Source organism: Erpetoichthys calabaricus, chromosome 1 (genome assembly GCF_900747795.2).
Source record: "Erpetoichthys calabaricus chromosome 1, fErpCal1.3, whole genome shotgun sequence".
Lineage (NCBI taxonomy): Eukaryota > Metazoa > Chordata > Cladistia > Polypteriformes > Polypteridae > Erpetoichthys > Erpetoichthys calabaricus.
Window position 1 is genome coordinate 82,602,015 of NC_041394.2, and position 10,992 is coordinate 82,613,006.

Below are 10,992 nucleotides of genomic sequence, written 5' to 3' on the forward strand. Positions count from 1 at the left end.
CCAAGTTATCTTTAGATATTTTCAGATACATTTTAGTTATTTAGATGTATCTCTTAATGATAATTTGACTTCCTGTAGAACTCAAGGATCTCCTGTAAGTCAATGAGACAGATTCACTTTAAAGTAATTTTTTAAAATTAATTTAATAATGCTGTATGCATATTTTCCCTTTCTAGGTTATATTCCCAGAGTGCTATAACTCAGCAACAATGTAAATAGAAAGCTGCCCCTTTTTAAATATGGTACATTATAAAATTAAGGGTGAATGATTGCTATCATTAACTTTTGATCAAAATTTCAGGTAATATGAGTCAGAAAAATTCTGAACATGATGTCTGCTACTGTAAATTTAAAACAATTATTTTATAGCCCCACAGTTAATACGACACTGAAAAGCTTAGGGGCACTGTACCGGCGCCAAGGGAAACTGGAAGCTGCTGAAACCCTAGAAGAATGTGCTACTAAGACACGCAAGCAGGTAAAAATCGACGTTGAAAACATTCCAGATGTGTCCTACAATAGAGGGTGTGAGAGAAAAACCTTTGGCCATATTAGTTATTGATTTGAAAAAGATGTGAATGATTATTAAGAGGATGGCTGCTATTTTTTCAAAATATACAAAGCATGTGAAAAGTATTTCCCCTACTCCATGATTTACTGGATTATTGCAAGTTTTGACACTGAATGTTTTCACCTTGTTAAAGAAAGACAAAAGAGCCACAAAAAGGTTTGGGGCAGCCTCCCATATACTTGAACCTTTGGATTGGAGTCCAAAACAGAACTGACTTGCTGAGGTAAAAGATGGCAGCTTTAAAAAAAGGCAGAGGAAGTGGTGTTGTCGGGGCCTGGACTGGAAGTGGCGTCATCGGGGATGCGGCAGTGACTTCATCATTGGGGGACTGGGGGGGGGAGTGATGCCATTGGGGTCAGATGGGATTTCATATAAATGGTCTGCAGTGGAAAGAGAGAAGGGATTAGCTCACTCCGCCACCCCCTGGTCTGGCGTGGAATTTCCCTCATTTGAGTCCTTTAGCTGCCTTCCATGCACGTGTGTGACAACCTATTCAATCAAAATTTAACATTAGATAAAGAACACCTAAATGAACAAATAAGACGTTTTATATGTGTCAGGTAATAGGATGATCAAATGTATCTAACTTTAGATAACTGGGTAAAAGAGTAGTTGCCCTGTTACATTTAATAAATACAAGGGATGTGATAATACCAGACTTTTTATATTCAATACCAATAAAACCAGTGAATACTAGTAAAATTTAATGATACTTGATACAGTACCTATTTGATACCATGGCAAAACTGAAATCCCATTCCACTGATTTGTATTAAAAGTACCTTCGTTATTCAAGTGAACAATACTTTTGCAATATAATATAAAATATATAAATACTAACTGTAACAAAAGATTTAAAATAGTGGTATATCCATCAAGTAGTCACCCGAATATCATTTAAGTAAACTAATATTGTCATTCACAAATATCAAAGTACAATGCAGGGCTTGAATTTTAATGTACGATACACATGGAGAGTCCTCCAGCACAACAACAAATTTTATAATTTTGAGTGGATGGCATCATAGGGTTTATAAAAGATATTATCATTGACAATCTGGTTTATCTTTCCATGTGCACATTCCAAATTTATTCTCTAATCTTTTCTGTTCAACTTAAATTACTGATTAAAACCAATATTAATAATAAAAAACATTTAAAACCTCATTATTGTTGAATTAGTTAATTCCAGTACTTAATAAGCATATTCCCACAGTTACACACTGAATTTTTCCTGCCACAAAGACAAAACATTTTTAGACCTGACATTTGCTGTTTTCTTTTCAATTTGTTGGTGCAGTGCTGTATCACCACCACTTTTAAGCCATTTTAATATATAGTTTTTATTTCTGTTTTTCCCTCATGTATCATTGAACCTTCCAGAGTAATCTGTCTACTTGCAGTCACGTATGAGTACAGTACCAACATTCACTCTGTACTACAGATACTATATGAAAGCTAGTAGTGTTGCATTTTGGGAACTTTGGTATGAACCTGGTACCAAAGCATCAGTTGTGGAGGTATCCCTAATACCACCTTTAGCTGTAATGACTGCAACCAGTTGCATGCTAAACTTCAACAACAGTCTTTCCCTTTGCAAGGTAGGCTTTTGGCCCACTCTTTCTTGCTGAACTGTTTTAATTCAAAAATACTGGTAATTTTTAAAGCATTGCTTGTTCCAGCTCCTGTTGCAGAATTTCCGTTGGATTTAGATCTGGACTTTAATTAGACTGGTCTAAAACTTGTGATTGGGACTTTCTTTTTGAATGATTGTCTTGATCCAAATATTCCACTGTTTCAACTCACAAGAAGATGATTCAATTGCTTCCTGTAGAATTTTCTGATACAAAGCAGAATTGCAAGTCTTTGGGGTCCTGAGGTGGCAAAGAAATCCCACAAAATCATACTGCTTGTACTATGTTTGACGGTTAGTATGATACTGTTACTGTGCAATGCTGCGTTTACTTTATGGTGGACAGTTTTGGACCCATGTTATCCAAAAAGGTTCATATTTTTTTTCCACAAAAGGCTTGGAGTTTATCCAGGTGCTCCTTTGCAAATGGTTTACTTCATGATACTGTCCAATGAAGCCCATTTTTGTCACGTCTTTCTGACTGTGGCTTCATCAACAGTGACCATTGCTAAGGCAAGAGGAATTTATAGTTTTCTTAGAATTTTTTAGGGTCTTTTCTCACTTCCTGAGTGATTGTATGCCATGTCATTGGACTGCTGGCAGGCTGGTCACGCCTGGTAAGATTCACTGCTATACCAAATATTTTCTACTTGGAGAATAATGCTTTCACTGAGGTTCAGTGGAATCCCAAAATATTAGAGTTTTGTAGCCCTTTTCAAACATCAAAAAATATTTTTGTTTCTTGTTGAATGCTCACTGTGATGATGGAGGGTATCAAAATAAGTTTATAGTAAGCAGGGCTGGCTATATTGAAGCCTGACTGCAACTATCGATTTTATTGTTCTCATTTGACAAGGTGAATGTTTTCTTTTTCACATAGTGTCAGTTGGTATTGGATAACTTTGTTCTTTAGATAAATGAAATAATTTGTAAATGTAATTGTAGTCAGGGCCTATGTCAACAGATGTTGGATGACATCCTGGAAATGAGGTCAACCTTAACCTGTTCCGGTAGGGATACCGGAAGGGGACACAGTCAGTAGTGTCTCTCAAACAAATATAACTATTATTTATAATATTATGTAATACAAGATTTTATTTGAAGACATTGTCAAACATTTGCAATAACAGAAAAGCTGGAGAGGAGCTCAAAGGAATGTATCAACTAAGGAGAAACCTGTACCATATTCTGAAAGCTCTTTTCTTTATTCAGGGTCTTCATGGAATGGATGCCATCAACCAGACTAAAGTTGTGGAGCTGCTTAAGGATGATTCCTTAGCTGCAGGAGACAGAGGGCATAGTAGGGATGGCTTAAATGGACCAGGAACCGCCAAAGGCCACGGTGGGGGAGAAGGAGAAGAGGGTGCAGAGTGGAGTGGGGTAAGCCCGAAATTGTGATGTCTGAACATAAAATGTTCATTGACAAAGGAAATGTTAAAGTATTGTATTGTAAGCATGGCATGTTTAGTAAGCATAGATTGTACTTTTTTATAGTTTGTAAATCCAACAGCTAAAAATATGAAGCTGGGTACATGTTACACCATTTCAATTAGCATTTGTCTAGTGTTGAACTCCAATAAGAGAATTTTTCTTTTTAATTCTACAATCTGTCCATTTCTTAGGAAATTATTTAAAGTTGAGTGTTTACTCAGTTATTATTGTACTTAGGGTTTCTAAAAAATTTTTGGAATAAAAAGTTAATCATTTTTCTGGATACATCCATTGGGACAATTGAGTATACTGTGTGTGCAGTTCTTGCACTTGTTTTTAATGTTTTGAACTATACCTCTGTGTTCTATATTTCTGTCAACATCTATATGACTATCCATGTTATGTCACCATTCACATCTGTCTGTCCAGTCTATCTCTTTCTGTGTTTGCATCTATCTATCTAGATCTGTCTGTCTATCAACCATTCGAGCTATCCAACATTTATTTTTACTGTGTCATTCTGGCCTATATTTTCGTTGATGTATACTCATGGTTCTTTCTTTATGCTACTGTACCACCTGATTTTCAGTGAAACAGACCACTGCATTTTCCTTCATGTAATCAATTAATTAATAAGTGGTTGTCTTTATGCAGGATGGTAGCGGAGCTCTCCGCAGAAGTGGTTCATTTGGAAAGATTCGTGATGCCTTACGTCGCAGTAGTGAAATGCTTGTCAAGAAACTGCAAGGAAGTGGACCCCAGGAGCCACGTAATGCAGGGTAAGTATTCTGATATGTTAAACATACCTTTCTTGTTTGTTTTTTGTTTTAATTTTCTTTTTTTTCTGCACAAATCAGAGAAGCCCTAACTGTGTGAAAGACTGTGTTTGTCAATTCTAAATGTGTACAGAGTATACACCGTTTAAATTATTCTTACGTGACAGAGCCAATAACTAAAGCATTCACCACAGAAAAGAGAGTCACAAGCAAAGTGACAGCATGTTTGGAGAAAAATTAAAACTTGAAGGGAGGGCAGCCCTCATGGAAGAATGATGTCCCTACTGAATCCAGAGATGGGATTGTCTCTATAAAACTAACAGCTGCATTAAACTGCATGTGTTTTATTGCAGCTTGTTACATATCGCTGCACCCCCTACCTACACACACACACACTTTTTTCTTTCTATTTTAATTATCAATACTACTGCGCTTGTAATGTCACTTGTACTGAGGCTTGGAACTTGTGTTGAACAAGAAATGAAATCTTTTCCATTTGAAGAAAACAAAATTTGACAAAAAAGTCACAAACAACTTTTGAAAAAGTCTAATTTGCACCCACTCAGGTCATGTCAAGGACGTTTACAGCTGTAATGTTAATGACTGAGAGAGTAGGTTTGTGTGGTGGGCAATGGATGAGTGAAAATAACGATGAATCGACACACGTCGGAAAAACTAAGACCCGACAAGACTAGGCTAGAGTTGCTAAACCAGGCCAATGCAGTAGTGAACTCGGACCCATTTTCCCAGCCAAACACTTTCACTATAAGATTGGTCATTTCAATGAGTAACGCATAGAGGAAACTGCAAAAATGGGAGGCTCGATCTGAATAGGAAAAGGCCACTGTAAGGGAAAGGGATTAGTTACGTATTATTATATCAGACCAAAAGGACAACCCAAGTATCACATAAAAAACATGAGGTCTATGTTGATTACTTAGGTTCCAACCCATTTAAGACAGCTGGAGCAGCGAGTATTCCTTCAAATCCACTATAAGAGTACTTGCTTTCACGCTCTGAAAGAATGGCTTCACCTTTTTTTTAATCCAACTCTGAAGGAATGTGAGGCAGGCAAAAAAAATGAACCCATCAGGTGCCCATGCACTAGAAGTAAGTCAGATGATGATTTTTTTCTTCCTCCCATCAGTGTGTAGTTTAAACTCATTGGGCCCAGGTTGCTCTTCTACACTTAGAGCTAATAACAGATACACAAAAGCTACTTTGAATTAGCCAAACCACGTTTTACATGTAGATTGTTACCCAAATATTGTCTTAAAAACATGTTAATTTAATTAAGAATAAAAATTAATTTGAACTTTTTCTTGATTGTGTTGTGCTTTTTCAGAATGAAACGTGCAAGCTCTTTGAATTTCCTAAACAAAAGTGTTGATGATCCTTCACAGGCAAGTTATAAATTTTTATCTCTCTTCACCACTTCAGAACTCTGTCATCCTGCAGTTAATGATATCATTCTGCAGCTGCTAATTTATATTCTGAAATTCCAAATTAATTATTATTGTGAAGCTTATGTATTAAGGTATTGTAGGGTGCCAAATATAGGATATATACAATATTTGCATTTTTTTTAAGCAGCAGTTAACTTTCACTTCACAGATTAAGTTTCAAATGATAACTTAAATAAAGAAGCCTGTCTTATTATTTCCAGCCATGCCTGTTTCCTATTTGATAATTAATATTTAGACACAGAAGTTTGTTTTTATGGATCAATAGTATTAGTTTAAAATTGTGTTTTCTAGATTTACGTACTAATTTTGATTATTTTACAACTTTGATATAAGCACAGAAAGTGAAGAATTCTGTTTTATAATAACATCAGTTTGAGACTAATTATGTCCTCTGATAATAACATGAATTGTTTCAGTTGGCTGTGAAAAAGCATTTAAATAGAATTTTAAAGTAAATATTTAAGAGGATTTAATAACAAATCATCATGCCTTATTAAACTAATAACTAAAACAAACTACATAAGAGACTACACTTTTTTTAATGTTATTATGTGGACAGTTTCAAATCAATCAGTATGTATAAGAAGCAGTGAAATATATAGTAAATAACTGCCTTGTTCTGTGTTGCAGATCCTACAAAAGGTTACCTGTTGATACAAACTTATTTACTTTTTTGTTTCCAGCAACCAAGTGGTGGCCTCTTGGAATGTAGAGGTTTGAGTGCCAGCAATGTGGATTTGTCCAGGCGCAGCTCACTGATTGGCTGAAGAGAGCACAAATCAGGATGAAAATCCTAATATTCTTGCTGGACAGAAATGCCAAATCAAGGACTATTGAAACAACGCTGCTTTTTCTTTTTCTTTTCAAATTTTGCCTTTGTATAAAATATTTTTAATTTGCCACAGCATACGTAATTTAAGTTTAAAAAAAAAAAAAAAAAAAAAGATTTACAATGTAATTAATAAATAGGTTTTACTATACGAGAAGCCATCATAGCTTGTAGAGAAAAAGTAGAAAAAGAAAAAAAAAAAAATGAAGCAAACCAGCATGCTGCTCTTTAGCTAACAAGTTCTTGTCAAGTTCCAGGTGAAGACACTCTGTAGAGGAGCGTGAGTTTTGAATGTGTGACTACAATTACAATTATGTCCAAGAAAAAAATAAGGAAAAACAGAGCCTAGCAGAAAGTTTATTTTTTTCTTAATTTAGACTACAAAATCAAAAACTTAGTTTAAAAATAATGCAATCAGGTATATGACAATCAGGGAGCCAGAAAACCTACAAGCCATGAGCATAATACATCCATGATAAATTTATAAGTAACAGCACTCTCTTATTTGTAACATGCTTATATTTAGGTACTTTAGTAATGGACTTTAAAACAAATGCACTTTGTTCTTATAGTTATTTTTGCAGTTTTTGCATGATGCCTAGAGTTCCTCTGAGGTGGACTGTCTTTTTAACTGTTATTGGGTGAGCTTTGTAAAACTGGCTACCTAGGAGTGCAGGTTTGTAATGTTTACATATTTATATGTTGAAGCTGCTGACTGTATTGGTGGGTTTAGGTAGACAGTAACTTAAAAGCCTTCATTCGTTCCGTTTGGTTAAATATACACTTAGAATATTAATCTTACATATAGAATATTTGTTTAAACTATTAACTACTGTTAAGTCTTATTTATGATGAATATACTCTGAAACCCATCATCTTTGAACCATATACCACCCTGTCTTTTTAAGAGCGGGATATACACTCACTGTAATTGGCAATGCAATCTAGACACTACCTCAGTCACTAGTAAATATAGTGCCACCTCCATTGGAGGGGAAATTGCTGTTTTAAACAATCTGTTAATCTTTGATGAAAATCATTTTAAATGTACATTTTGAAAGTCATCTAAGTAACTACCTTCGAAAGAGGGTGACCTTATGCATGTTATTTTAAGTCATTTTCGAGTGTTTTAAAAATAAAAAGGAAAAGAACACAGTATATTCCAACTGTGCTTTTCTCCACTCTACTGAGAGATCTCCTAAAGTTTAAGTACTTCACAAACCATAGTGCATTGGAAATAATTCACTAAGATTTAAATGGCATCCTCATTCATTTAAGGTCATCCGTAAAATGACAGATCAATCCCTGATTGTCTTTTTCAATAAACTACTGGAATGTCTAGGCTGCTCTGTGCTGCAGACATGTTTCAGGCGTCTCAGTGCCATGAATGTTGTAAAGGTCTGGTCTCTGGCTTACAGAATGCATGGATGGTACTTGACAAATTGAATTTCAGAGATTTTGGGGTTGGGGGGGAGGGCATGAGTTACTGTGAATGCTTCGCGTCTTTAAACTTTATCACTTTGTTGTCGGATTGTGTTCATAGAGCTGTGGTAGAAAATTAAGCAGTAAATAGGGCCTCAGACCATTAATATACATGACACTGCTTGTTTTAAGAAACTTAAAGGTACAGTTGATTGATATGAAGAACTATGTTTGTTTCGGGTATTCTGTATATAGAAGTATAAATTATTTTTTTTTTTTGTAAATATTAGGAATATTTCATTTTGAGCCAGTTAGAAGGTTATGCTTACAACTTTACTGGTAGAGTTTTGTAAAATCAGAACTTAATTCTTAAGAGTTTGTTTTTTGATTCAAGGTTGATATTAAATGTTTAACATAGAATCCCCTCCCTCTTACAATGTAGTACCAATTTGAACTTGGGCATTTATTAATTATTAAAGTCAGGGATACTTTACTGAAACAAAATGAACAAGTACAGATCTGAATCCTAAGTAGACGACAGCGCTTTCTATCTCATGCCCTTTGTAATCACTTTGGAGTTTTCACTATTCCTTCTCCTTCTGCTTATTGAAGGCTCGTACAGTATGCCAGAAGAATTGATTCTGTTTGATTTTGGTTCTAAATAGCTGAAAAATTGCCATTAATATACAGATAGCATGCATGGAGCTAATGGCCAAGAAAATGAAAGCCATTATTAACAGTAACACTGAGGTAGGACTACATTCAGCAAATAAACATACATACAGACTGACTGTTCAAACAGTTATTAAATAAATAAAAGCATGTTCTTTGTTACTTGAAGGTCATACCAAAAGCTCTCTGTAGAATTTTGCAGTATCTGTTTATCTTTTTCTCATTTTCCTCTGTAATGTTATTTGTACACTTGAAGTTTAATTGCAGATTTATAGAACTGCACCCACAGAAGATATCAGTAAAGATGGTGCACGAGTGACTGGTGCTGTACTCAAAATTAACTTCCGAGCATGAGCGTTTTCAAAGGGAGAAGGCAGTGATGAGAAATGTTTCCCTCTTTAAAAACAAGACAAAATTGGAAGGTATTGTTTTCATTCACAGAATGGACATAAAGTATGAAGTAAAGGGGATTGTGTTGAAAAAAGATGGCTTTACTTCAAATCTCAACTGAAAAGTGTAAACTTGTATTGTTAGCTGTCTTGTTCAGCTTGAAGCTGCTTGTGATAGTCAGCCCTAAGCTGATTTTACATAACTCTGTGAAACTGGAATGAAATGTGTTTTCAGCTAAGCCAGGGAACACGTAGCTACACTGTATTTTTTCCATATGGACTACTGTTGAAATCTTAGAAGACACTACACACATTTTATTAAAGACTCAATAAAATATCTTGTTCTTAAAACTGTCATATTTGTCTTGTCTTGTATTTCTCAGTACAAAGCTTAATCGTGTGCTTTTCATAATAAGTAAGAAAATTTGTTTCATGGAAGGTCACCAGTCAGATTCTAAGATGCAGGAACTGTTAACATAATACTTCAGAGACTCCAGTGCTCAGTGTTGTTAAATGAATGATGGCACGTAACTGTATACCATGATCTCCAGAGGATAACTGTAATGTGCCAAGCTGTGTTTTAAGAAAAAAACAAGGTAAGCAAAAAAACTGCTTGTGTTCTTAGAAACCTGCTACGCATTTTATCAGGATTAAATTATGAATTGATAACATACAATATTCATGCTTTTCAGTGTAATTATTAATATTTTTGTGCATACTTTTTTCACAAAAAATGTCTACAAGTGCATTCAATATGGTGTCTTTGTATACCCATCCACCACAGGGCACAGTGACACACCAATGAAACTCTGGCACACGAGGCTAATTTAAAGTTACCAGTAACTTTTGACCTGAATCTTCGGGAAGTGACGTCCGAATCGGGAGCTGAAATACTAAGACATACTTGATAGGTTGTATTTATTTCTCCGTAGTAAATGTAGCAAAACGATACAACGGCGATTTACCTGTTGGTAGAACTGAAAATTTGCTAATATAATGGTTAAGAAGGATAAAATTAGACAAATATACTAGAAATATACAATATTTCAACTTTACTGAAGTTTATTTCAAGATAACCTAAGCATTTTGATGGCATCACATTGAATAGGATTTCAAATTCAATTTATTTTTTTATTTATTTATTACTCTAGTTCTGATTGTCACATCTTTGTCCGATGTTACATCTAACTGGTTGCCCATAGTTGTGAGAGAGTGAGGAACATGATCTTCTACCAGAGCTGAGAGGAAACAGCCTGCACAAACTGGAGCAGACAGATTTAAAGCATAATCAAATTTAAAAAAGCACAAAATATTACCGAATAAATAAAGAACTGTTGTATCTACTATAAATAAAGGTACAGAGCAAGGGCATACCGCCCTATACTTGGTGCTCTCAAAATAATCTGAAAGACTTCAGTTTAACTATTCTTATATGTTTTGCTCAGAGGTGATGCTTTAAATCTGTTAAGAAGTGAATACCTATAACCTAGGTAAGTGTAGGGTGGCATGGTGGCGCAGTGGTAGCGCTGCTGCCTCGCAGTAAGGAGACCTGGGTTTGCTTCCCGGGTCCTCCCTGCGTGGAGTTTGCATGTTCTCCCTGTGTCTGTGTGGGTTTCCTCCCGGTGCTCTGGTTTCCCACAGTCCAAAGACATACAGGTTAGGTGTGTTGGCGATCCTAAATTGTCCCTAGTGTGTGCTTGGTGTGTGTGTGTGCTCCTTGCCTGGGGTTTGTTTCCTGCCTTGTGCCCTGTGTTGGCTGGGATTGGCTCCAGCAGACCCCCGTGACCCTGTCCTTAGGATATA

The 10,992-nt window shown here is 35.5% G+C and overlaps 1 protein-coding gene across 4 annotated transcripts in view; it reads left to right on the forward strand.

Moving 5' to 3' along the window:
* Positions 1–9,544, forward strand: part of LOC114652632 (kinesin light chain 2-like) — a 67,706-nt gene extending 58,162 nt beyond the window's left edge. For all 4 annotated transcript variants that reach the window (XM_028802991.2, XM_051931684.1, XM_051931688.1 and 1 more), the window contains exons 12-16: positions 370–478; positions 3,417–3,584; positions 4,290–4,414; positions 5,757–5,814; positions 6,561–9,544. In XM_028802991.2, the coding sequence (XP_028658824.1) occupies positions 370–478; positions 3,417–3,584; positions 4,290–4,414; positions 5,757–5,814; positions 6,561–6,644 (544 nt within the window). In that variant the 3' untranslated portion in view covers positions 6,645–9,544. The remainder of the gene's footprint in view (positions 1–369; positions 479–3,416; positions 3,585–4,289; positions 4,415–5,756; positions 5,815–6,560) is intronic.
* The last annotated feature ends 1,448 nt before the right edge of the window (positions 9,545–10,992 follow it).